The sequence below is a fragment of the Platalea leucorodia genome (assembly GCF_965183815.1).
Source record: "Platalea leucorodia genome assembly, chromosome: 19".
Lineage (NCBI taxonomy): Eukaryota > Metazoa > Chordata > Aves > Pelecaniformes > Threskiornithidae > Platalea > Platalea leucorodia.
This window is the reverse complement of record NC_138841.1, coordinates 34540-62510: the sequence shown is the minus strand read 5'-3', so window position 1 is coordinate 62510 and position 27971 is coordinate 34540. Positions and strand designations below refer to the sequence as shown.

General features: G+C 40.0%; 1 protein-coding gene across 4 annotated transcripts; it reads left to right on the top strand.

Annotated features, from left to right (window-relative positions):
• The first annotated feature begins 35 nt into the window (after window positions 1–35).
• MAPK14 (mitogen-activated protein kinase 14) lies at window positions 36–27740 on the top strand. Of its 4 annotated transcripts, none has more exons than XM_082330259.1 (12): window positions 56–766; window positions 8623–8752; window positions 12302–12360; window positions 12733–12844; window positions 13363–13392; window positions 13845–13892; window positions 14345–14459; window positions 15481–15552; window positions 23672–23751; window positions 24298–24376; window positions 24688–24861; window positions 25333–27740. In XM_082330259.1, exons 1-12 carry the CDS (start codon window positions 651–653, stop codon window positions 25398–25400), a joined length of 1083 nt encoding a protein of 360 aa, XP_082186385.1. In that variant the 5' UTR covers window positions 56–650; the 3' UTR covers window positions 25401–27740. The 4 variants fall into 4 exon arrangements, with proteins under 4 accessions (XP_082186387.1, XP_082186385.1, XP_082186386.1 ...); XM_082330258.1 differs by lacking the exon at window positions 23672–23751 and adding an exon at window positions 21385–21464 and having other exon boundaries at window positions 59–766; XM_082330260.1 differs by lacking the exons at window positions 15481–15552; window positions 23672–23751 and adding an exon at window positions 21385–21464 and having other exon boundaries at window positions 57–766.
• Window positions 27741–27971: the final 231 nt, after the last annotated feature.

Here is a 27971-nt window from a genome sequence, read left to right as displayed (position 1 = left end):
ATTGGGTCATCTCTGGCATCGGCTCCTTAGCTCTCGCGAGAGCGGTCGTGACGAGCGATTGGGCTCCGCCGTCGCGGCGGGGGTGGCCGTTGCCTGGGGCCAGTCCGGGCTGTGCCGCTTGGGGCGGGGCGGAGGCAGCGGCTGTGGCGTCGCTTGCGCCGTCCTACCTGCGGCGGGAGTGTCTTCCCGCACCACCACCGCCCGTCAGCCCTCCGCCCCGCTCGCTGCCGGCTGGACTACTCCCGCCGCGCCTCGCTTCACCTCGCCTCACCTCGCAGGGCTATCTCGCCCCTCGCCGGGAGAGAAGCGGGGGGGGAAGGCGGTGACAGGGTCCCCGGTGCCCCGCTGTCACCGTGCCCGCCCCCTGCGGTGCGGTGAAGGCAGGGGACCGAGCGGGCGGGGCGGCGGCCAACGGTCGGCGGCGTGAGGGGACGGCGGCGGCGGGGAGGGCGTTGCTGTTGCAGGGCCGCCCCCGCCCGCGGGAGAAACGAGGCGGGGAGGGGACAGGAGGAAGGAGGAAGCCGCCGCCGCTGCTGCTGGAGGAGGAGGAGGAGGAAGAGGAGGCGGTGGTGGTGCTGCTGCTGCTGCTGCAGCCGCGGGCAGAGCCTCCCCCTCCCGCCGGGCCGGGCGGGGCGGGCTCCGGAGCCGAGATGTCTCAGGAGCGGCCCAAGTTCTACCGGCAGGAGCTGAACAAGACAGTGTGGGAGGTGCCCGAGCGCTACCAGAACCTCTCCCCGGTCGGCTCCGGGGCCTATGGCTCCGTCTGGTGAGTGCTGGGAGGAGACGGGGGTGTATGTGGGTGTGTGCGGGGGGGTGGTGGTGGGATGGGGTGTCGCGTCAGGTTGTTATCCACCCCCTCGGCCCCTGCCCGGGCTCTCCGCCTGGAAACGTGCCCCAGCTTGTACGGGGAGCCACGGCGGGATGCATGCAGGGCGGTCACCGCGGGAAGCAAAGCGAGGAGAGCGGAGCTTGCTTGCCCTCCGGGGGTTTCTCTTCCCCCAGATTTTTACCAGTCTCCTGCAAGAAACACTTTTTCTCCCGGTTTAAGAGCGGTAGTGCTGGGAAGCCGCAGTCTTGTCTTTGGAATGTATCGGGGAATGCACCACATGGCAGGTGGCACTAAAACATTTTTGCAGGGGAAGATAATCATGTCCCAACCGCGCCCCCCCCCCCCCCCCCCCCCCGAATGATCTCATATGGACATATTTCACCGTGCCTTCATGCAGTTAGTAGGTGGGGGGTGGAGAGGGATGGAGGCTGGCAAGTCCCCTGTAGCTGGCTTTGCAGAGCTGAGGGCCTGGCAGCTCTTGTCCCAGTTTCCTTCTGGGAAAGATTATATTTGAGGCAATTGTATTTTCAACTGCAATCTGTTGATAGGCAGGGAAGGTAGAGGGAAGGCTATGAGGGCTGTTTTTGCGTCCCTGACTCGTAGCAGTGGGTTTACAGGTATTGCTATTTTCTTGGCAATAGTAGATCAGCACAGAAGAACTTGTTTTATTGCTGTAGAATGACAGAATTAATGCAGTATACATGGCCTGGGAGAGTTAAATCCTGGTATGAGACCTGCAGAAATACGGAGAGCTTGAAGATAAGAGTTTAGTTTTTAATGGTTACCTCATAGGAACAAAACATATGACAGGTTACATGTGCGAAATACAATACTTCCTTGGTTTGTAGTTTCTCTGCTGAAGTAGGTTGGATCATTAAACGTAAATTAACTGGGCTGTATACATTGTTTAATCTTAAATACAAGGTTGTATTTTAATTGGTTTGACAGACTTTAGCAGTTGTATAGTAGAGCTGTATGAAAGTGCTCACAGATTACTGTGTCCTTTTGTTAAAAAATGGCTTCCAGACGAACATTCTGGTTTTTATTCTGTGTTCCTTGGCTCTGTCAAAGTGTGATCAGAATTTTCAAATCTGGGTGCATAATGATTACATAGCTGCTCTGCTGCTGTATTTGAGCAGGCATGCGTGTTTTTTCATTAACATAATGTGCAAATTCATATAATGAATATCATTTATGTTATGTCATAAGGAGGGATGCATGCTGCACTCTGCTAGTAAAGAAAAGGAGTTGTTTTGCATGTGCTGCAGTTTTAAAGAAGGAAAGTTCTCAGCTGTTCTTAACCTACTGTTACAAAACTGTTGGTAAGTTCAGCTTAAATAACATGTGTTTCTTAAAACTGCTGTGCCTCAAGTATGCAAATGCCTATATTTTATAAAAGACAAAGGCTGGTCAATTCTAGTAGCAAGATTAACCAATGTACTTGCAGAGGAGTTGGGTTTTTTTTTAAATAGAAGGTTTTAGTTCTGGTGAAAGAAGGGCCTCGTTGCCGTAGCTGATAAATACCCCTGTAAGTGCCACGGAGTTACGTAACTCCCTGAATGTAATAGGAAATGAATTTGCTCAGTGCCTTGTTCATTGTATTTTTAAGGTTGACCCTACACAGTCTGGCCCATTCCTCTTGTTTCCCCCCTCCCCATAATCTCCATTGTGTGTGTAATACTTCCAAAGTTTGTTTTCACAACCAATAGCTAAAGAGTTTGCATCATGAATTTCCTGTTTTGCTGTGTCAAAACTTTAAAAGATTGTGCAACCGCGTTCAGCCGAGATGAAACAATTTTGTATTGGAAGCAATTTCGGACATGTGGCACGTGAGTCTTTTTGCAGTACATGTTAATGGTTTTCTGTATGTTCTTCTAAAAATATGTTTCAGAAACGATACAGTTCAGAAGGACTACTGATATGGAAAGTACGTCAGAATTAAAAAAACAAAAACAACCACCAAAACCCCTTGCATATATATGTAATTTTATTAAGCTGCAAATGGTGATGCATAGTATTTAGGATTTTCCTGCAATGACTTGTTCTGTGCTCTGTCCCTTTAGAGATTTTTTTTTTTCTCCCCAGTAAAAAGTTACCTAGTTTTGTTTGAGACTTTGTGTTTGGTGTACCTCTGTGTTGGGATGGTAAATTGCGGGGTTTTAACAACCCTTAAACTGAATGGTTAAACGTAATTTCGTGTATGTCTACTGCATTATTATCTTGGAAAGTAATACAATGCTCTGTTGTTTATTTAGTTGTCAAAGTGAGGTATTGAAAAATGAGGAATTTCTAGAAACCGGGGGAAAAATTAATAAAAAAGAGAGAAAGAAGCCAGCAGATGAATCATTTAGACTATGGAGCTGTCTGCTGTAGGCTGCTTTAAATGTCTAATGTGAGTATGACTTGGAACGTCCTAATAGAACGTGACTTTATTTTGTAGTCAGTGGATGGAGGGAGAGAGGCATTTTCTGCAGGCAGCTTAAGGCACCCAAGGTACGTACTTAAACTTAAAGCAAATATTGCAGTGTTTTTGGAAGTATTGTGTGCAGTGTTCGAAGGAGGACATTCAAACAGCTAACTCGGGTATTTTTCAAGATCCGTTTTCAAAAACTGAAAGTATGTGGAGGTGCAAGTAGGGATTCCGTTCCAAAACTTTGCGAAACATCGATATGTATCCTCAGATTGTTCATTACTAGGTCATGTAACAATTGCTGTGACATCTATTGTGTGAAATGCTATTTCATTTATTCTTGCAACAGTTTTGTATATTCATACAACATAGTCTTTTGCATGAAAAGGATTTTGTAACCAAGTCTGCACTAAAACACATGTGGGTTCCTGAAGTATCAGTCTTGCAATACTTCATGTAAGGAGGAGAGGGGCCTAGATATTGCAGCATCTTGCAGTGGGAAGTTGCTGAATGGAGATGGGATTGATTGGTGACTCACAGTGTAGCTGGAGGATTGCTTCGTTTCTTGTATGTGGTGGAGGGAAGTCTCAGCAAATGGCATTAGCTCAGCCAGCTTTAAGCTAAGCAAAGAGGTGTTTTGATGATCTTTGCCATCAGTTTCTAAAATGCTGTGAAGGCAGACTCGGTATACTCTTAGGAGTTTACTTTGTTGTTGTATTTTTTGCAGCAGTTCTTTGTGTATTGTATTGATACCTTTGTAAAAGAAGGGTTTTGGTTTAATTGCTTTGCAGACTATCTGTATTGCTTCATTTAATTTGGAAAGGAATTGAAGAGCCAAGTCTTACTCTTCCTCAGAATCTTGCATAAGAATCTTTTAGCTTTTTTTGTTTTAGACTGTCGGGTCATATAGCCCTTCCAAAACCGGTGATTTCTTCCTGTTTTACATCACAGTTGTACCAACACTGACTCTGAATTTCCTGGGTATTATGAAGATACTGAGATAATTCCCCTCTTTTTAAACTAACAGAGAAATACTATGGATTTAAGAAATTTTAAAACATTAGGCTCCAGAGGAAATGAAGTAACAATCCTAAATATCACCTTTATAATAACAATTCCTCTGTGTGTGGTTTTTTTTTTTTTTTTTTACCAATGTACGTCTTTAGGCTTACTAATCCCGTATCAAAGTGTGCAAGTGCCTCCAAAGTACATGTGCACTTGGAGGGACAGGTGCCTGCTTCTCCAGTAAGGTGTGGTAGGTATGTGAGGAGTGATATGAAAAGTGGTAGACATGTGAGGAGTGATAGGAAAAGAACTGTAAACCTGTGCGTGGGATGAAGCAGCCGTACAGGTAGGATTAGCAGAACACATGTGAGGAACAGAGATCGAGTAGGAGGTGGTGTGGTCATGCATCTCCCGCTAAGGTGGGAGTAGCACTGACTGTACCAGGAATAATCAGTCGCCCCCTGACGGCCTTGGAACATACCTTATCTGGGTTGTAACTCGGGCGGATCAGTATGGGTGGATCTGTACCAGTGTCACTGGAATTTTTGAGAACTGCAGTAATTACTGACCCAGATTATGACGACAGGATGGAAACTTACTGATGCCTAAAGTTAGTCGTCTTGCGACCCTATAAAAGAGTGATACCAAGGGAGACCCTTTGAGCTCTCCTGGACTGGCTGCGCCAGCATCTTCTGAGTGGGACGCGTCTCAGAGTTTGCGAACTCTTAATTAAGTTTGCAAAGTACAGAGGCCTGACGACAGGACCTGGGCTGAACTCCAGGGGCCCCCCCTTGAGGCTTGACCTTCGCCTATTGAGACAATCGTTTGAAGTGAGTATTTCACTTAGCTCGAGGGGAATTTTTAACAGGTACCTTTATATGCATATTGTGTGTGTGTGTGAATCAATTCAAATGTAAATAAATTGCACTCTTAAATAATTTTGTGTGTACTTCAGTTCCTCAGACTACTTCAAATGTTAGATATAGATATAAGTTGCATTAGTGGATAGGTTCTCTAAAATAATTGTTTTATTCTAGCTCTTATGTTCTGGATTCAATTCAGGTTAGATCAGAACTGTAGTTTTAGCTCACTTGGGTTGAGGTGGATGCAGTTCGTGTGCCACAGCACAATACTATGTAAGAGGTTAAAAAATGTGGAAGCTGTGATAAATTCTGATGTTGTGCTGATCTTGTTTCGAAAGGGATTTAAAACTGTGGATCATGCAGGTTTTTTTCCCGATTCGGCTTTTTTAGCTGAAATATGATCAGTGTAATGCAGCTGTTTTAAGTCTGATGAAAGCCAGCTTAGTGTTCTTTAAAATGTTCTCCAACATGACAGCTGTTGTGTAGCTGTGTTCCATACTCGTGAAAACCATTAGGCAGTTACCTGTATTGTCAGAAAATTACTCAGCATGCCTTTATCTGTAGAGAAATAGTCTTTAGGCCTCAAATGTGACTGAACTTAGAGTTCTTCTGACTTCAAGAGTAACTCTAGATTGTGAATGTGCAGTAATAAAAGATTTTCTTTCCTGGGCACAGTGTCGTCGTGCTGGTTAAACAGTTTCTCAGTTCTGCCGATTGCAATTCTCCTTGGAGGTTTTACATCTACTGTGGCAGAGCAATGACTTGATGTCATTAAAAATGTCATTAAAAAGAAGGTGAAATTGAATTTCCTTTGGACTCTGAAATGGCTTATGTTATCTCTGGTGGCTCTGAAATCTCTAAAGAGAATCTTGTGGAAACCAAGAGAAAAATACGACTATGTAGCTGTGAAGGTGGCTAATGTGCAGGGGATCCCCTTCTTTTCAAGATGAAAGAGATACTGGTATATACTGCCTTTTGTACCCAAAATGTTTGAAAGCTGGTAAAGATTCATGACTAATTCAAAATAGCATGTGTTGAATTATGATGACTAATCTTATTTTTGCTTTAAGTCCTAGAAAACACCTTGAGTATCATTAAAATATTGTCATATAATTACAGCCTGAATTAGGTATGTTTGTATATTGCAAAATGGTGTACGTGAAGCTTAAAAAAATTAGAATTCTGTTTCCGGAAGTGTTGTAGCTTAAATATCGATATTCTAGTGGTATGTGAAGAGTTGCTGAAGATCATTTGAAATCAAGATTAAAAAATGAATGCTTGATCGATTCTTTTGTCTGCCCAGGCTGAGTGAGGTGTAAAGGATAACTCATGTGCAGAAGTGGTTGAAAATGGGCATTCTTTGAGACAGTATGGTGTAGCTTGAGTAGTTCAGCTATGACAGTTCGCTGTTCCTGTGATCTTCTGTCTAGCTGTATCTTCGTATCTTTTCCAGAGAGCTCTTTCCCGTGTGTGTATGCAGGTGCCCCTTTATAGAGAAGGAGATACTCTTCCATTGTGCACAGTGGGTTTTTACATTTTCTTGCAGGACCCAGGGGAAGGATTGCTGTTCATAGAAACAAGCTTGTGTTTTGTTTTCTATTTCTCATAAACCTCATGTAGCAAGTTCCTTGGAAACTGAGCAACTTTGTGATACGGAGTCTTTTTGCAAGTTAATTCCGGTTAGTTGCTTTAAAAATAAATGACAAGTACAGTTATTTCAGATAGGTTCTTTGGCAGGGGTGGGGGGTGAGTTGGGGTTTTGTTCTAGGACTACTTTTGTGATTGGTTTTGAACTTCCTGTTAGTTAAGCTCTTTACATTTGCAAATGTATAGCTTTCCTTTTCATAGAATTATAGAATCGTTAAGGTTGGAAAGGACCTCTGAGATCATCGAGTCCAACCTGCTAACCTAACTGCCTGTTAACCATGTCCCACCTCTAAACCATGTCCCTAAGCACCACATCCACACATTTTTTGAATACTTCTAGGGACTGTGATTGTACCAGTTCCCTGAGCAGTCTGTTGCAATGCCTAACCACTCTCTCTGTGAAGAAATTTTTCCTAATACCTAATGTAAATCTCCCCTGGCATAACTTGAGCCCACTTCCTCTTGTCCTGTCACTTGTTACTTGGGAGAAGAGACTGACCCACACCTCACTACAGCCTCCTTTCGGGTAGTTGTAGAGAGCGATAGGGTCTCCCCTCAGCCTCCTCTTCTCCAAACTAAACAACCCCAGCTCCCTCAGCCACTCCTCATAAGACTTGTTCTCCAGACCCTTTACCAGCTTTATTGCCCTTCTTTGGACACACAAAGTTTCACTTGATGTTTATCAAGAACTAGTGCATACTCACTTTTAAATGGAATCAGGAGTTCACCCCGAATCAAAATGCAGCAGGAAAATAGACAAATATTGTCCTTCACTGACTTTCTCCATCTATACTTTCCCCATGTTTGTTATCTTGAATCGAGTGTAACCTTGATTTCACATCCTCTGTTTCTCTTCCTCCTTCCTTTTTGACAAACCAGAGCTGTTTTAGGTAAGAACATCAAAGAGAAGAAGGAGGAGTAATTTAGTTCACAGCTAAATACCTACATTTCTTTAGTTCCTCACATGTAAGCCCTGAGCTCTGGAAGATTTTATGCAGTGTATGAGAAATTTAACATAGTTCTTCATGTGTTAAATTTTTGCTTGTTTCAAAAGTATCTGGCTTTTGCTTCTTAATATTATAAATAAATAGGTTGTGATAGGACTTACTTCAAAAGATGATTTTACAGTACAAAACATCAACTATATATATGAAGTTAACAAATAGGATGGAGTTAGTCTTTATGGGTTCTAAGAAGAAACATTATTTATATGTACAAGCATTATGTGTAAGTTTCTGCTAAAGGGACAAGTTTCAGTAATGTACAGCTAAATATCATTTATTCACATGCATTTTTGTATAACAGGAGTTGAGGATTAGATGCGATTTACCAAAGAGGTTTGACTTCAGCTTCAGTTGTGATTAACAGCCATCATAGTTGATTTTATTAGGCACAGGCCTTGGATTTTTTGTTTGGACTTAAATCGTAAAGGACAGTATCTTGAGCATAGCGTTTTGTGATGAAGTGTGGTGTATGAAAATATGTTCAGGAATACAGATAATATTTGCAAGTATTCTTCCTCTCTCCAGAGTTTTATTGCCGTATTTATGTTAGAGTACAACTGGTTTTAGACAGAAAAATCATAAACATTTATTTCTTTTCTACAAAGTTTCCCTTTACTGTGTGAACAAGACTCATCTTGTAAACATTTTCTGTAGAAATTAAGAATTGTGTGAATAGGTGGGGATTTTGGGTGGGGGTGCAGGTTGTGGACCAGGATGCCTAGAAATTATTTTCATTGCAGAAGTGGAGGAATGGCGTTGACTGTGACTCAGTGTCCAGATAGTTGCTATCTGGAGTTGCTAAGTGTGGATTTCAAGGTGTTTATAAATAATTCTTTTTGATAATTTGATTACTCTTTATTGTAGTTCTGCCTTTGACACAAAAACGGGGTTGCGTGTGGCTGTAAAGAAGCTGTCCCGACCATTTCAGTCTATCATCCATGCCAAAAGGACCTACCGAGAGCTACGGCTACTTAAGCACATGAAACACGAAAATGTAAGTGGAAGGAGATGGTATGAAAAGTTGATCTAAAGTCGGACTGTTCAGTGAGCATCCAGCATGATTGCATTTAAGGATCTTGTTGCATACATTTTTCTAATACAGATATGAAGCCTGCAGTAGGCCAAGGGATTATGGTTGTAGAAAAGCATGCAGATTAAAAAAAAAAAAAAAAAGAAAACTACATAAACAATTTTTGTATTAAAAAGTCTTCATATTTCCTAGAATAATCTGGAAATTACTGCTGAGCAGGTTCGTTCTGTCTTAAGCATTTAGGACACAGGTGATGTCACTTGCATTTTCCTGCTCTCTTGCTGTAGTAAGCTGTAATTTTCGTTACGTTAAGAATCTATTAAAAAAAAAAAAATCTCAAAGTTCGTTTTCAGTGTCTTCTGGAGGGTTTTTCATATTTGTTTCTTTTGGCTTGCCTGTCTCAGGGTGTGGAGTAGATGTTCACTAGATTCCTGTAGGTAAAATAGGGAGGAAAAAAGTGCGTGTGTTTGTGTGTGTGAATTGGATGACTTTTTGTACAAGCCATCCACTTAAATCATCAACAGGGAAACAAAACAGGATGTGACAAATGTTATGTTGAACTATGGTATATACTGTCTACCCATTTTTCGATATAATGTCCATTTGGCATAGAAAACAGTTGGTAGAACAGTTCTGTGCGTTTGTGGTATTAACACACCAACGTATTTATATTGCCTGCTGTTTGGAGCAAATATTACATGGCAATGGAACAGAAAGTCTCATAACCTGCTCTCTGTAGAGCTGTCAGAATGTCAAGAGGAAAGGAAGGCTCTTGATTTCTTTTGTCCAAGCAGACTCCAGCTTAGCAGAAGGGAAATACTGTTTTGGAAGGGGGCTAAGCAAATCTAGGACCTTTATCTAGTACAAAAAGCCAAACAAGCCTAATGTTGTTGGAAGGTTCTCCTTGGAAGGTCTGTTCAGGACTTCTGTTGTGGCAGTGGTGGTTGTGTGTTGTGGCTTGTAACCACTGCAGGCAGCAGCTGGTATCTCGTAAATCTTCGTGGCGTTTTTAGTGTGGCTAACATAATTGGAACTTTTGATGCATATATGTACTGTTGTCAACAATACTTCCTCAGTGCCTCTGTACAATACCATTGTCTCAACAGGAGAGGTAGCATTTGATCCTGCTTAATATCCATCCCTTGGATTTTTTTCTGGATCTTTTCTCATAGCTGAGATATTCTCCAAACAGGAAAGCTTTGAATATCTGTTAGGGGGAAGAAAAAAAAAAAAAATTAGCATATCAATCCATTTTGTCTAAGCTAATAAGATTAAGCAATGAAAATTAGATTGTGACTGGTGCTACAACAGTTCTATTTCTGGCATTCATTAATATTTTTTGATTACTATCACAAAGAGCCTATGTATATTTGAGAGTAAGGGACAAAAGGAAATTAAGTTGTTTATATATAGAAACATTTATTATCAGTTCATTGTACTGTCTTCTATCTGTGGGAAGTTTAGGGTTGTGGTTTAAAAATCCTGCAGATGCAGAAATGTTCAGAGCCAGTTCAGGCAGGCATACTAGTGCTAGCGTGTTGACTATTCAGATCTCAGTTCAGAAGTAAAAGATTTGATTTTACGTGGCGCAAAACACACCAGCAAATCTGGAAGGTGTGGTGGTTTAAGGGGCTTGAGCATGGGATAGTATTCTATATCCTGTATCTAGTCTGATCATGATGATCTTGAGCAAATAAATGGACCTGCAGAGCACTCGAGTGTGTCTGCATTATATTTTTCAAGTTCCAGGAGGCCTTGTTTAGCTTGCATAAAGCACATAACTGAGCAGATGAGAGAGCAAATGGGTTTGTTGTCACATGAAGAGATTAATAAGCTCTGTGACATCCTAAAATGCTGGGAGGGGAAAGCAAAAGGTGAGGGGTTGGATTCTGAACTGGTGTTCATGCTTTCTTAGAAGCGACTCAGTGATGCACTGCAGAAAAACTGTATAGTGTTTGTGAAACTCGATGAAAGATACAGATAGTTTGACACTGTGCTTTACAGTGTAGAAAGATAAAAATGATGAATGAAAAAAACCCTGAAGGCTCGATAGCAAAGTCAGTTTTTGTCTTTCCATGCTAAACTGTGTGGATAATGTTGATTTTTTTCTATAAAAACTGATATGGAAGAGTCCACTGGATAAAAACTGTAAGCACAAGAATTATTATACAGGATGGATGTAAATGTTAGAGTTTGAAGAAGATGTCTGTCTAGAAATGGAGTTGCTGCGATGTATATCAAGAGAGACAGAAAAGTGTTCTCTCCAGTTTCCTCAATATAATGCAATCGATAATCTATAATATAGATTAGACAGAGGCTTTTATTTCCTACCCACTTGCTCTCTTTTCCAAAAACATAGTCTAGGTTCCTCAAAGATTTTGTCTTTAATTCTCTGCTTAGAGATAACTCAATTGATTCTGAAAAAAGGATGGTGTGAAGGGGAACACAGGAATCTAACTCCTGATTTCATATGCAAGCTTGAACCATTACTGAAGTTGCTGAAATGTGCGTGATGCTTGTGTACCTGAGACAGGTGAAATGCTGACTTAAAAAGGAAAGAGGATTTTTTTGGAGGTGGATGAAGAGAACCTGTCCTTTTATATCATACACTGATAATTTTTTTTTTAATTTTAAAATATTTAAAAAAAAAATATTATTTGCTATTAAGAGAAGGAAAATAAGGTTTAAAAGCACATTCCAGTGAAAATTAGAACGGTCTTCATCAACCAGATGGATTTTTTTAAAATGCTGTAAATGACCTAGAAGATAATGATGGGATAATAAGGTATAGTTATTCTTTTCCACAAGGTAACACATGCATATCCTTTTACTCTCTACTGTTAGAACAGCTCACCTGTAAAACGTAAGGTGGAGTGCCTGCTCTTTGAGCAGACACTCTTTGCTCTTTTTCACAAATGACAGCATGAAGCTGTTTGTGAAAATTGGTTCCTCATTGTGTTGCACTGTCTTCCTGACTTATTTTCTACTGTAGTCATTATTCATTGCTTGTGTTACAGATCCTTGAATTTCTCCAGCCATTACTCATACAAGTGAAAGAAATATAGTCTCCCAATTCTTATTTTAGTATGTAGTCAACAGTATAACTAAGAATTGAGCAGGACGCAAACAGTTTTGTCTGGTGGTTGTTTTTTTGTTTTTTCTCATCCATTTATTTCCTGAACAAACTTTAGTTGCCTTTTGAAATAAGGTATTCTAAACCAGTGTTTACGCCTGCCTTTGGTTAAGGCTCCCGTTTGATGCTTTAAGTAGATGGCTGGTGTGAAGAGACAGCTGTATATTTTTAATCTTAATATTTTTTTTGCACAAGAATTGAATGTTTGTTTCTGATTGTATATGAATACTAATTTTTCTACATCTGAATGATTCATGTCGTTGGAAATGAAACATCTACTGGAATGAGTTGTTTCTGTTCCACAAGGGATCTTGTTAACTGTATCATATTATTTTATGAATGTATTTCACCCTGTTTTCACTTTACTGTTTTCTTCCTAGGTGATTGGTTTGTTGGATGTGTTCACCCCTGCCAAGTCACTAGAAGAATTCAATGATGTGTAGGTAACTTCTCTGAAGACTGCAACAAAAATCTTTTGTATCTTCCTTACATCTCCCAGATTATTACAGAAATATTTGCCATCTTAATTTGTCTGCCATCATTCTCAAACAATTCTGAATTCCAACACAAGAGATACTAGGACATCCTAAGCTACTGGACTCTTCAAACTTGTTCACTTGTGTTTTATTGACCAGCGCTGTAAGAATCGGTATACTAATCTGCTATATTATTTGAAGTGTCATGAACTGTATTTCATTCAGCAACACGCTTTGGGACAGTCAGCCCTGCTACTGGAGCTTTGTAGGGAATTTTTATCCTAATCCTGCTAAAGGGATTGCTTCATAGCCTATGTGTTTCCTTTTGTCCATAGGTACTTGGTGACACACCTTATGGGAGCAGATCTGAACAACATTGTGAAATGCCAGAAACTCACAGATGACCACGTGCAGTTCCTCATATACCAAATTCTTCGAGGACTGAAGGTACTCACACCTGTTCTACTTGAATGTTGATAGCTCATCAATGGGAGGTAGAAGTTCTTGGTGAATGTCATATCCTCAGAGATTCATATGAGTACATAGTGGTGCTTCTGCAACTTTCCTAACATATCGTAGGATAACCTTTTATTATTATTCCTTCCCTTCATGCCTCTTTGGAGCTCTGCATTGGTAAAGCTATGTATCCCCTAAGAAGATATTTCTGTATGTTCTTATGGGCAGAGTCTGGACAATTATGAAGTATGCTGCCCTCTAATCTGCTCTGACTGTGAATCTTCCATTTCCAGTTTACTTGTTTACTTCTGGTGACAGTGCTCCTGGGTGTTCCTAAGGAGAGACAAAGTGAAACACCTACCTACTTGAAACCCATAGACACACACTCGATTCCTTCTGCAGACAAGCTATAGCATTTGAATTGTGTAGGATGGGGTAGGGCGGTATTGTCTAGTGAAGAAAAGGAGCTACTTGGACTGTTATATAAAATTTGTCATTTTGCCTTACAGTACATCCATTCAGCTGACATAATACACAGGGTGAGTATTTATCCTAAGGTTGCTTCCTGTACTGAATCAATGTCTTTAAAAAATGTAACAGAGAATCTTACAGTGTAGCACCTATAGAAACAAGAAGAAATCTTCCAAGAATTATTTCGGTTAAACATGGGAAGTGGTTGTCGAGATCCGTAGTTTCTGTTCCTGCCTATGTTTGACTTGTATCTTTGTGAAATAGGTTCTCTATTTGTTAGATATACATCAACAGTACTGGTATACATATGAGCCTTTATGTGTTTTTACTTATACGTGACACCTCTGAGGACCACAGAAGAGATAGCTGACTCTGGGATAAAATAATTTTCCCAAGTATGGAGAGTTGATGTTTACGGCCAGTTAGAATCTATTTGCAATCTGTATTTACATTTTTATCTACTTTAGACTTATGAAACAACATGTACTGTTGATAATGCTGATGTTGTTTAATTTTGTAGGATTTAAAACCTAGTAACCTGGCTGTAAATGAAGACTGTGAGCTAAAGGTAATGTAATCACAAGGTCTGATTGGTTTGACTGTGATTTGAGTGAATGCCTTGTGGATGTCCCTTGGAATTAAAGCGACAAAATAATTCCTTATGGAAATACTTTTGTGGTGCAAAGTAATAATGTCCTTCCCAGCTGTAAAGGGCTGTAAAGATGTTTTTTTCTGTATCTGTTCATGTATTTTTAATGAATCATCATGAAAGCGAAGAGTTAACGGCTTTAGTTTGGGTTTAGTTGTTTTAGAGAGAAGATAGCCAGACATAATTCTGATTGAGTCCTATGCTGTTCTAGGCTAGTGTCTTTTAACAGGTTGTGAAATTTAGCTTCATAATCTGCTTTTGCAGTTGCACCACCTCTCCTCCACCCAATCCAATGACTGCCCAATTATTGGCTCTAACTGGTTTGCATTGTTGCACTGCAGTAGTTAGTGGATGCCTTTTCTGTTCTGTAGATCCTGGATTTTGGCTTGGCCCGACACACAGATGATGAGATGACCGGGTATGTGGCTACCCGGTGGTACAGGGCTCCTGAGATCATGCTGAACTGGATGCATTACAACCAGACAGGTAATGCATTTAACTAACACGAGGCTTTTCAGTTCCTGAATTTTGAAAGGGGTGGGGGGGGGGGAAGAGGTGGTCTCCTGTATGTGCTCCTTTCCGTTTGATTGCATAAGTTGGCAGTCATGGTAATTATGCTTCAGTAACGGTGATTAAAAGAAGGAAGGCATAGAATTAGTATTTGAACCACAGTCTATCAGATGTAAGTTAAGAATCATTGTGATAGCATTCACAAGACTTCTTTAAACTTGGACCTTTCAAATTGCAATCAGCAAAATACTGTCAGCACTTACCCTTATTTTTCCTAGCACAGTAGTTTTTAAAGTAAGTGTATGGAATGTATCTGGATGAGGAGAAGGTGTTTTTCTAGGAAGCTGCTGGGAATATGCTGAAAAAGTCTAGAGTTATGGTGTGAAGAAATGCTAAAAAGTATATAAATCTCCCTTCCTTTCATCACTTCTTCCTCGCAGTTTCCAGTATCTTCTCAGCAGCATACTGTGCTTCCCTACAATACTTCCAGATCAGGCACAGAGAAGAAAAGCAAGTGCTAAGAATAGGTCTTGTACAGGAGAGCATATGGATCAAAGAAAATAATGTGCTACTCTGATTTCATACTTCATTACTTTTTCTTCTGTTCTCTTTTCCTCTTGCATGTATGTGGACTTGTCTTGTATCTGTAGTATAATAGTTGGTGGTTGTTTGGGTGGAATAGAATTTATGTAAGGCCATATGCAAATTCATTCCTCAGAGTTGTCTTGAACAGATTTCTTCCTTCTTGATTGTGTAGATTATGCATGTTATGCTCTGGAAGGAAAATTTGCCTGATCTAGTATTCTGTATTTTGGACAAGTCTCAGATGATGTAGTTACTGAACAGTATCAATTAGCTAGCAACGTATCCTAGATTGTTTCAATGCCATAAGACTATTTAAGGATAAAGTTGTTTGTACTTGTTGGATAGGGTGATTCTATTGAGACTTTATTTTTCTGCATTATGTTGTTTTGTTTTTTTATTTTATTTTGTTCAGTTGATATTTGGTCAGTGGGATGCATTATGGCTGAACTGTTGACTGGAAGAACATTGTTCCCTGGTACAGACCGTATCCTTTAAAAGTAATATATTTTTTGAAATGGAAGTTAGATATCTTCACTTTCACATACTTCACAGGAAAAGAAGTTCTGGGTTTGGTTGTGGGTTTTTTTTGTTTGTTTGTTTTTAAATTAATAGCTGCTTTTACTCACAGTACGATGAGGTGAGTTCTTGATTTTGCTGCACATGAAACAATGACAGTGTGCAAGAAAGCAAATCTGTTCCTCTTTATTGTCTGTTAGCATCACTAGAATTACTCACATGTTTTTTTGTTTCTGGGAGTTACTTTCCTTTAAGTTTGTTTAAATTCATTGCTCTGAGTTTGTAGAAAACAACTGCATGGAGCAGGCGGTCTGCTAAGAGTCCTCTCATGCTTCAGGTTTCTAGCAAATGTGAAGCATCCCTTCTGGCCTCTCTTCTGTATCCTGGTGGTATGCTGTGAAAGCAGTGGGTTTGCAGATTCATTAGTGCCAAGGATATCATTCCAAATTGCTCTGAAATGTTTAGGTTCCGCTTCCATGCTTGAGCGTAAACAGATTGTGAGCTGCCTTTTACTGTATGCTTGTATTGGTGTGAAAAAGATCACATCAAGATGTGAATGACATCTTTTCAAAATTATTGTTTTGCTGCACCGGAGTGGGCTGGGTAGGACACTTTGGCAAATTTATGAGAGAGCACATTGTGAGAGCTGGCCGTGATTTTCCCCAGGAAATTAGAATTGAGACTTGATGCAAATTGTTATACTTACAACTTTTGTTTGTTCAGCCACACAACATATAGGGGTAATTAACTACTGGCAAGATTTTTCATTGCCTAGAATTGGACTTCATTTGCCAGAGAAAATTAGATTGCCCGCCTTTTACCAAAGTTTATTCTTTCAACCACAGTTTGTTTATTTTAGTAAGTTTTATTAATGTATTAGTATTTGTATCTGTTAATTCAAATAGGTTAGCAATTGATTAAAAGAAAACTAGTGTTGGAAGTGTTGGCCTTCTGTGTACTACGTTACTTCTGGAAAGCATCTAGATTCTAAAACACTTTGGCGGGGGGAAGGCTTTCATTCCAGTTTTGACAGTTTCATTTCCCTTTTAAATGTGCTTTAAATTTACCCTTTTTTCTCTTTTTGTGCCTGTCTCCATCTCACCTCTCTCCAGATTTGTTGAACTTGCTCTTCTTTACTGTTTAGTCATTCCTGCCACATTTTTCTGTTGTCAGGGCCAGAAGCAGAACTAACATGAAAGTGGCTTAGAAGCTAGAAAAAAGTTGCCATATTTCTATTGGCTGATTTAGCACGTATAATTTGGTTTGGGCAGATTGTGTTTGTTTCTATCAAGAAAAAAAGAGAAATCAAGAAATTGTTGATGCAAACAGAGCGAAAGTCTTTAAGCTGTTGCCACTGTTTAACCTTAGTAATACTTTAGATTTAAAAAATCTTGATATTTGCACATAAAATATTTGCTAATAGGATTTGCAGTATGTAAGAAATGCTTCACAATGTGTTCTTTATGAATTGAACAAAACAAGTTATCTTCCAAACCTGGAAGTTTTTCCTCCAACTGTGTTCTTAGCTGTGAATTATAGCCAGCGACAGCAATATTCGCAATGCAAAATAAAGTTTACTTTTAGGATCTAAATTGTTTGGTTTGTCATATTAAGATACTTCACTAATTTATATCTCCTAGCAGATGCGTGTGATTCTTTACCTTTATTTTGCAAATGGTAGTAACACTTTTGAATTAAATGCTTTTTCTGTTCTGAATTGGTTAGTTTTTTAAGAAAAATAAAGCCCAATCCTTTCCCATTGTAGATAATACTTTGTAGTACTATAGTTCTTACAGTTTGTGTGTGTGGTTCCCTGCTTTACGTAACTTATATGCTGTTTGATCTTGAAGTTAGAACTATAAGGGGAGCAGGGTTTGTAGTTACGAATCTTGTTTGCGTGTGTAACACTTATCCAAGGATCTAGAAAGGCACCAAGCTGTTAGCTTTCACTCCAGTTTTGCTGACATCTAAAGACAGCAAGCGGAAGTAAGATAACAATGGGTTCCAGCTTCTTCCTGTCTTGGAAGGGTCTTTGAAATCTTTATATATGCATGATTTTTTGAGGAAATTTTAGGAATTTTCCAGATGTAGATCCTGTTGGGTACTTCTGGGCTCTTAATAATTTCTTTGTACCCACAGATTTGCTGAGGCCTGTGTTCCTTCAGCAGTGTCACTATGCAATTGCTGATTTACTGACTTTGCAATTAATATTAACATGCCTAATTCAAGGCATATTTACCATGTTTCTAGTAGCCAAGGATATGGTATATCCAAATCCACTGCAGTTCTGGGGAATTCACTTTGCAGTTGGAGGCAATGTGACTATGTATTCTGTGTGTTCAGGAAGCTGGAAACTGCTCCTGTTCGACAACTGAAAATTTTACATTCCTCTTGCTTTTTGGTCTCAAGATGTTAATTTTCTCAACTATATAGCTTCACATTTCCAAAATGAAATAGATAGTGACAGAATAGGCAATGCCTTCTTAGGATGATCATCCTCCTGTTCAGATGGTTCTCTTGTTTGAAATATTGGTCCCTTTTGCCAAGGATTTAGCAGAAATGGTGTGATGTTATTTACAGTCCATCAGATATTTCTTTATACAGCCCAGAGATGCATATATTAATTGTAAGGGGTTTCACTACAGGCAAGCTGTACAGTTAATTTCATCTGGTAAGTAAGAAAGTTGTATTCTGACATGATGATCTTCAATGCTGTCTATGATGATTATGCTGCTGACAAACTAATGCTGAATTTAGTTTTAAGTTCTGAAGGACCTAATCTGTCAAGATTCTGAACGTGGCTGTCATTGACTTAAAGCAAGAATTGTAGATACTCTTAGAAGAAAACCTGTGATTAATATGGGCTTAGCTCTGCAGGATTGCTACAATATTCCTAACTTAAAACTGAACGTAGGCTAATTGAATTGTTCTTATTGTAATCTATGGGTGGAAATATTTGGATGAAAGATGGTTTTCTAATATTGGTAAAATATCTGCCAGGAGGTGGAGAAGGGGAGCAAGATTGTGGGAAAGACTAGCCAGAGACAAAAAAATGGAGGTAATGAAAATCAGAGTCCTTTGGGCTTTTAATGTGAGGCACAGCTAGAGGCTTTCTTTTTGTTATTATTGTATCTGTCTTACACCGAGATCAGTTTCTGTTAAATGTGTATATTCTTAATTTTTTTATAGCTCTTGTAATGTGAATGTCAAGCTTAAAGTCAACTTTCCTACTTATTTGTATGAATCAATTTGACTTGCATAAAATGATATAAAGTATGAATAAGAATATCTTGCATGTTTTCTACTAGTTTAGCCAATTTTCTTTTTCTGTATGTTTTAAGTTGACTGTATTCCCTTTAAACTCGGAAGAGTATTTTTATTATTGTTTTTATTCAGTCTCATGAGACTTCCATGATAACTGACTAGTCTGAAATTACATATTCTTCTGATATGTCTTACTCTTGCTTGTGGTGGCAGCTAAAACAATTTCTGAACTTTACTTTGCCTGGATAAGCTCTTAAAATCTTGTGATGCCTGCTACTGATAGTGATGGCAGGTTGTTTTCTGAATTTTAGAATCACGGAGACTCATGAGTTGTTGGGGGTACCTTGGTGATGGCATTTGCATGCTGCGCTGTCCTTCTCCATGCACGTGTGTGTGGTTTTTGTGGGTTTTTTTGTTTGTTTGTTTGTTTTTGGTTTTTTGTTTGTGTTTTTTTCCCTTTGTTTTTACTAAGTGTTTTTCCTGTTTTTAATTGCTTATGGCTCATTTCTCTGGGGTGTGGTAGGCCCTGTAATTAAATGAATGCTGCAATTCAGCAGGCTATAGATAGCAGGCGTAAAACTAGAAGAAGGGGTTGGGTTTTGCAATGCTTATGCAGTGCCAGCTATGCATACTGTGTTTTCTCTTGTTTATCTGAGAAGACACTGAAGCGTATTACACAAGTATCTTCCAATAGCATGCTGTCCTCTGGCAAAAGAGCTGACAGCAAACTGGGAAGCAATATTGGTGGCACACCTGGTGCACAGGATTTTAAATGCCTTTAAAAGAATTTAAATATTTAAACTGAGGTATGGCATGTGACTTCTGAGGCATGCTAGTGGTCCAAAATTTGCACAACTGTTTCTTGCACAAGAATGAGTGAAAGGTGTAAGGGCTGTTCTAAATGGCACTGAAGAAAAGCCAATTTAAGTGAGCTAATTGTGGTTATTATAGCACCCTCTGCTGATTCTCTTACTCCAGTAGATACACCGATTTCATTTTAAGCATTGACAATCAAGAGTTGGCAGTTCAGCAGCTAAGCTAGATCCAACTGGATACATTGGATTTACTCTTAGGTTTCAGCTGTTTAAGTAGGTAGGAGTTGGCCAAGCAACTTGAGAAGTGAGAAATCAGTTCAGCTGTTCTGACAAAGTACTATTTCCAGGGCTTTTAATTCATTTCATATGTAAAGCTTGAGACCAAAGTTTTACATCAAAAGGTAAAGGTTTTAGCAAAGTATTGATTATTTCCTTCCTATACAGTTTGCCAGTATTACAGGAGCTCTAAGGCTTTTTTTTTTTTTTTTTTAAAAAGAGGCAATATTTGAAGTGCTTATAGCATTTGAATTAAAAGATGTTCTAGCAAGGAATTGTAACTGTATCTTAAAACATCAGAAAGGCATTGATCCCAGAAGAAACATTGTCTAGTAAGTAGACGGCTCTTATTAAAAGAAAAATGTATAACTAGTTTGATAAAATTTTAAGGGCAAGTATAAACATTACAGACACTGTCTGAAATCACTAGTAGGTTTTGAAGGGCAGCATGGAGGATAATTCAGAGAAGAAAGGAGATTTATTCTTTTAATGGTTTTAGAGATACCTTGTGTCTCCTTACTATCTTGAGTTTTAGACGTATGACACTGTATTTACTGGATTTTTTTTTTTCCCCTCCAGTTTATGTTTTGTCACCTGTGCCAAATATTTAGTTTTTCCTGCCTTGTTAAAGAGGGCAGCTCAGATTAGTACGTGGCCTGGTGGAAGCTCTGTTCTGGATAAAACATTCTTTGCATCTGCAATGTTATGTCCCGAGAGCTTTCTACATAGAGATTTCAAATCTGAGCCCATATTCTGTTCTCTCTGCTGCTCCGGCAGGTCTGTAGGGCAGAAGGGAGATCCAGGTGCTTTGGCCTCCTGCCCTGCTGGTCCCTGGGGAGCTGGTGGGGGCGAGCCCCCTCTGCCAGCTGCAGCACCCTGGCTGCTCTGGGCCTGAGAAAGGTGCACCCCGTGTTCAGGGTTAGGGATGCTGTAGGTTAGAAGCAGGGTCCAGTCGTTTTCTTACTAAGTTTTCTAAGTGGCTGAATTACCTTGGAAGGTGTTCATGAAAGGCCTTGACTTTTTTTTTCATTATTAGTGCCTACACTTTTCAGCCTTCTGCTTTATTTCATCTGTCACTAATGCAACCTAATCCTGCTAACTGCTTCTACTTTGGTGTGGGGCCTGAAAGGGTGAAGTGAGCATGTAAACTGATCCTTTGCCAGTGGGGCAAAATCTTTGACTTCTGCTTCACAATAGTTAAGGATGCAGTGACTGATTCAATGCATGTGGTGTATTTGTAGACAAGCTGTTCAATCTGTCTGATGCAGACAGAGCTGTGTTATACCGGGATATTCGACTGTAAATGAGAGGAATGAATACGGTTTGCTTAAAATAGCTTTTCAGTCGAGGCCTTGGCAGGCATTAACTTTCAACATTAATAGGCTGATATGTTGCGCTTTTCATTTTGATTTGTCCCAGCATTTTCCTTTATGGTCCATCATTAGATATTGATCAGTTGAAGCTCATTTTGAGACTCGTTGGAACCCCAGGGCCTGAGCTTTTGAAGAAAATCTCCTCAGAGTCTGTGAGTTTACACTTTGATTGTAATATCTGCCCTTTTGGAAGTCCCAAGTTTGTGTGTTGCCCTCCTGTAGTCTATCTATAGTATGTGTTGGGATTTATTTTCTGTTATTTTTCTGACTTTGTCATTCTTTGCTCTTGGATGGCTTTGAGTTCTTACGCCGTGTGTATCTGATCTTAATTCCTCTTACCTCTGCCTGTGGTATGATTTCTTCCTTCCATATTCTCATTTTACTGCTTCGTGACTTTTCTTTCAGTTTGTGGGTTTATACTTCATGATATATTGTATGATCAGATGCTGCTGGGGAAGTACTTTTCACAGCTAAGAGCTTGAGGCTTGTCTCAATTGTTGTTTCTCCAGATTGCCTACCCAAGGATCTTTCTTAACAGGAGCAAGTGTGTTATCCTCTAAACACATACAGTCCCTTCTGTAGTATGATTAATTTCTGAAAAGCTACTGCCACCATCTTTGTTTTTGTAGCATAAAATCCAAAATGCCTTTTAGATACTTCTATGTGGCAGCTGTTTCCAGGGCACACAATATGTAGTCTGCTGAGAATATAACTAAATTGTGCCATGTATTTAAAAGGTATTGCTCTATGGGGCCCTTTTATCAAGGTAATAGCAAAAAGCTTTCTCTAGTCTCCTTTTTAAAGGGTGACCTCTATTTTCGGCCATACTGCCATTTCTATATTGTTCTAATCTTGAGTTGTGAACTTCTGCAAAGACGGTATTAAATGGCATTTAATTTTACCTGTTTCTGAAGGTGAAGTGCGTAAAAGTTTGAGCAAGAGATGCTGTAGCAGTACAGATTAACAAGTTAATGCATAGTGAGCAATGAACTTGCATAGAGGTAACTAGCAGCATACTTTAGCAAGTCACTCTGCTGTTTCTGATACGTAATAGAGGATCAGCGCAGTGGAGAGTGATGATAAGATGATTTTGTACTGCAGCTTACGTTCTTTTTCATCTAACAGTGACAGTAAATGTGAAATGTGGGGTTAGCCTTGAATTGTTTTTGATGAAGGTAGACATGCGGTGCAAGTTGGAATCAACTGGTCGACTTGCTGAATATTGCACCAATTTAAAAAGCCCTGGGATGTTCTGCCCTCGAAAAGGTTAGAACTGAATAACGCAGGTTGCTTTGAGTGCCTGGTGAACTGACCTTAAGGGTAGTCTGGTATTTGAAGTACAGGGGATTAGCAAGAGAGATAAGCTTAAAGGTTGACTAGGTTAAGCAAAAGATTAGTTTGCATATGTAAGATTGAAGTGGGTCTTTTTTAACATTGCACAATAAAAAGAATAATTGCTCTTAGTCAGGTCCAAATCAAGAGTCTGTTTAAAAAAAAAAAAAAAATGCAGTAAAGTACTGTTTCTACTACTTTTTTTCCATTGTATGGGGATAGCAAAACTATTAAGTGTTTGAGGGCCTTTAGTGTGTCACTGTAACGAATTCTGTTTTTCTGCTGCATTACTTTACTTGCTCTTACTTTCTCTGTCTGTTCACTGACATCAGCTAAGTTTGTTTTATGCAATGCTAATATTTTGCTAATTTTGCATTTACTGCCTTCTGTCACCTCGCCCACATATCAAAGTGCATTCAAAGCTGTTTAGAAGGAAGTGTCAGTTGTGAGCCGATTTCACTTTGCACCACAAGGAGCTTAAGTGCTTTCTATGCAGCAAGAAAAAAAGCTGGTAACCAGTGCAGAGGATACAATTTTTGTTTCTGTTTTAATTTTTGTTTCTGTTTTAATTTTTGTTTCTGTTTTAATTTTTGTTTCTGTTTTAATTTTTGTTTCTGTTTTAATTTTTGTTTCTGTTTTAATTTTTGTTCCTTTTCCTGAGGCTGTTTGCAGCTGCAGCAGCCTAGGAAAATTTTTGAGGAGTAGCTTCAGCCAAAGGAAACATCTACTCTGGTGGTTTAAACTGTTGTGAAATGTGAATGCAACCGTGTTGCAGTGTAATGCTACTTATGGCGGACAGAAATACTTTATGTACTGACACTTACCAACTGATCAGTAGCTCTCCATTGTTTTTAATGTTCGCTAGTGCAACTGCTAAACTTTTCACAAGTATTTGAAAAAATTAGTGGACCCTGCCTGTTTGGCTTTTGCCTTGTGGTTTGCAGAAAAGATGCTTTGTATGCAGCTGTTTTCTGTTTAAAATGGTTTTTGCACTGTTTTTAACAAAGCCCTTGACTAGGCACTTAAGATATTAACCAGCTTCAGCAGATCATGCGTCTGACGGGAACACCCCCTGCATATCTCATTAACAGGATGCCCAGCCATGAGGTGAGACCTGAGCAGATGAGGGGGGGTTTGCAGGGCAGGTCTTCACTTGCAGTGTTTGCTGCTTCAGTAAATGGTATGCTCGCATGTGGCATGGGGTGGGCAATTAACTACCTGCTCTTTGGCAAGATGTTTGTACTAAATGAAGACTTGAAATTTGGACAGTGCGTACTCAACCACAGACTTCTGAGACTCGGGAGAGCCTGGATGTGAGTTGGTTTTGCATTGTGTGCCATGTCGGGCGGCTTACCAACAGACACCATACTGCACGCAGCCTCACTGGAACTCCCAGGCAGTCAGTTCTTGCAGCACCTCTTTGCTTTTCAGTCTTGCATGAACCCCAAATAATATCAGCTCTTCCTTCACTCTCTTGAGCGGCCTTTAGTTGGGAAGGGATGATGTTGATGGCCTTAGTAAGTATCAGAATAAGTAAAGAGAAGGCAAAGGGAGGACACAGGCCATAATAACCGGTGCTTCAGGATGATTGAAATGCACTCTGTCTTAGTGGCTGGATTGTATTATACTTCAACAGAGTGTTTATTTCCGCAGGCAAGAAACTACATTCAGTCTTTGTCTTACATGCCGAAAATGAACTTTGAAAATGTGTTTATTGGTGCCAATCCACTAGGTAAGGCTTGCTTTTTAAATGATGTGCTCTTCCTGAAGCTGAAGCTAGCATGTCCTGGGACACCAAGGCTTTTCCCAAAGTTTTATTTTGACTGCAGAAGTAGTTCAGAACAGAGCTATGTACCATTTTCAGAGTTTACAAAGTATGTGTGGGCTGAGGGTATAAGAGGAAGAAATTGTGGGCGATGGATGGGTCCTGAGAAACTACAGATTCTTCATATACATTGGGCTTTTACAAGCTATGTTTCAGAATACAGTGTCACACAGCTCACTATGTAAAATCTGTTCTTTTCTGTTTTGGTGCTTTTGCAGCTGTGGACTTGCTGGAGAAGATGTTGGTACTGGATACAGACAAACGAATTACTGCAGCAGAAGCGTTGGCTCATGCCTACTTTGCTCAGTATCATGACCCGGACGATGAACCAGTGGCAGACCCCTATGACCAGTCTTTTGAAAGCAGAGAACTTGAGATTGAAGAATGGAAAAGTGAGTTTGGGGGATGGGAGAGGGAGACAACCTGCTTCCCTTCTGGTCCATTCCTTAGCTGTGGTTTAACTAAGCCACGGTAGTTAGAGGCACAAAAGAAACTGATAAAAACATGGACATCCTATTTGTTCTAGAGTCCTTAGACTGAGTGAATCTATTACTTGTGGTGCACATAATTAGCATAATTCCTGGTAACTGACTATTACTATGAGCCTACAAACATGTAGGCAACATATTTGCTGATGTCTTTGTTTTCAAACTTATTCACGTCTCCTCAATGCTCTGGAAGTATCTTTTATTGTGTACGTTAGTCTCTGAGAATGGTGTAACCATTCTTTTCTTTTTCTTCTTAATTGAACCATGTTTTTCATTTAAGATAGTGTTAGAACCTTTAAGATTTTTACAGGCTTTCTTGCATGAGGGGTGTCTTTAGTACTGCCCATTAAGATTCTGTCACGCTTCTCCCACCAGGCCTGACTTATGATGAAGTGATCAGCTTTGTGCCACCACCGCTTGACCAAGAGGAGATGGAGTCCTGAGAAACTGCTCTCTCCTGTTCGTCCCACTTCACTGTGAGGGGAAGGCCTTTTCATAGGGACTCTCCAGTTATTGTTCAAGTGCCTCGTCGTCCTAACAATATTCTCCTTGGTGGAGGGGGTTTGTGTGTGTTGAATTGGGGAGGGTGGGGGGGAGGGAAGAAAGTTGAGTCTATGTAAACATGCTGCATGCTCTCTTGTATTCTGTGTACAGCCTGGGGCAAGCCCCTGAAGACCTGTTCTGACTGCTCTTTAGTCCTTACAGAGTAACAGCACTCAACCAGTTTGCACTGCTGGGGCAAGGTGGGGAAGCTGACGTTTAAAGTTTGGTTACAATCATTGCCATTTATCAATTCTTCTACAATTAAGTAACCTCAAAATAATGGAAGTTGTTTTATAGGCTTAGAGAGTCCTCTGTTTTCTTCAGGACCGAAGGTGGGGTTGAGGGATGTCTGATTTACATCCAGATCTTCCTGATACAGGAGAATGTACAGGCCTTCTAATGTCCGATTCTTGGAACATGAAAAGGTTTTGTTTGAAACTGTAAATATGTTTGTGCCTTAAATTGAATGGGGAGAGGGGGGAAAGGAAGTCTGGAGTGGAAATCTCTGACCCACTGTTTTTCAGAGTGAAGGCTCCCAGATGGCCAGGCATGAACTTTTTGTAATCGGGAAATAACTTTCTGAGGCAACAGCCTCTACCCCTGGATTGAGTATTACTGTATTTTTTCCTCTTCCCTCCTCTCATTCTGAGGCTTCCCAGCATTAGCTCCCAGGAGACAAAGGCTGGAGAAGACCCTTGCTAGTCACATGTTTGTGTATTTTGTTCCTTAAAAGGTGGGGTGTTTTTGCATGTCGTATCTCTATGTGCACGTAGAGCTGCTTGACTTTTTGTCGTTACTTCTTTAGGGATGGCACTGGGGCAGTGAAATCATCAGTGAACTATTTTACTGAGTACCTCAGTCAGTGCCATGAAATCACAGCATCCTTCCTCTTGTGCTGCAGCTCATTGTGAAACACCTGCCATTCTGGAGGCTTTGATGAGGAAAGGATAAAACATACAGTATAGAAACATGCACCTTTTTCGTTGTGTTCTCACCTTCTGGTTTCAGAGGAGAGCTTGGGATGGAGGGTTTCTCGTGAGATCAAATGTAAAAAATGTTCTTTAAAGAAACAACTATGGCATCTTGTGCCAGAACTTAAGTTATTTCGTGAAAATATTTTTTTAGAAGTATTGGAATCCAAAGCAAAGAAATAAGCATGCATAAAACCACAATCTCCCTTTCACTGTCTATATCTATAAATATTTATATATATATATATATAAATATATATAAAACTAACATTTACTAGAAGGTTTTTTTTACCCTCTCAGATAAGAGCTTCTTGGCTGTTTTTTAGCAGGTTGATCTCTGCCTGAGGAAACATGAAAAGGGAGTATGTTTGAATACAAACATGGTTCAAATATTTTGTATTTTACAGGACTCTGCATGAATGAAATGCCCAGAGTTAGGGACTGGCAGGAAGGAGGTTTCTCAGCATGTTTGTGTGCTAGAACTGTACCTGGGGAGCTCAGGAGCCTGACTTTAGGACTTGGGGAGGAGACGTTTTTAGACATTTATTTGTTGCAGGCATCCTGTGTGGACAACGTACCTGTGTATGTGAAGAGAAAGGCTTTTGCAGTATTGTATTCTTGTTACCCATGGGATAGAGAGGAACTGTTTTTAGTGTTTTTACCTCGTATTTGAACGAGGCAGCACAAAGGGATGGGACACAGATGACAAAACCATTGATTCTTCCTAGGCTACTTTCCAGTGATCTCTTCAGGTCAAACACTTAATAAAAGTCTGGGGTGAGATGAAGAGAGGAGTTATTTCATGCTCCGGGATAAAACTCTCCTCAGCCCAACAAAATCAAGACAGAAAACCTCTCTTTTCTGCTGGACCAGCAGTCCAGGCATTCAAATGGAAATGTAGATATACTATGTAAACCTACAGCAAGATTATTTTTATCAGCCATTTTATGTGTAGATGCTACAGTGTGATTTCATGCGGAAATACTGTTAAAGATTTTTAAAAATATAGATGGGGTGTGTGTGTGTGTGTCTGTGCGCATGTGTGAATGGGAATGTTTCATTCAGAGTCCATACTCTGACGGGAGCCCATGTGGCATGCACTCCCTACCTTCAGTGCAATGCTGTTCAGCTGCCTGCAGGCTGAACAGGAGGCTGCACTTCAAAGAAGAGATCTGCTATTTTGTTTCTATCCATGAATTTTGCTGTAATTGGTTATGCCAGATAAGATGTCACAATACCACTGGTTAAAAATAAAACCTATTTTTCAGATTTACTGCACTGATGGTACTTAAACCTCTTGCGCTAAACGGTTAGTTTTAGCACGGTGTGAATTTCTCCCTCGGGTCGTATGGGATCCTGTCTGTGATGGTTGGGGTAGGGGGGCCAAGGCCACATGACTTGTTGACTGACTCTGTCTGCTGACACTGGGCATGTGTTCATAGTTGTCCCAAGTGAATTCTTTGATACAAAACCAGCTTAGAGCCCGACCATGAGTACTGG

Excerpts from the sequence above, each read along its gene's own strand:
- MAPK14 (XM_082330259.1), top strand. The coding sequence starts at position 651 with ATGTCTCAGGAGCGGCCCAAGTTCTACCGGCAGGAGCTGAACAAGACA. Across the intron at positions 13,893-14,344 it reads ATGAAGACTGTGAGCTAAAG|ATCCTGGATTTTGGCTTGGC; the intron begins GTAATGTAATCA and ends TCTGTTCTGTAG. Across the intron at positions 14,460-15,480 it reads GATGCATTACAACCAGACAG|TTGATATTTGGTCAGTGGGA; the intron begins GTAATGCATTTA and ends TATTTTGTTCAG.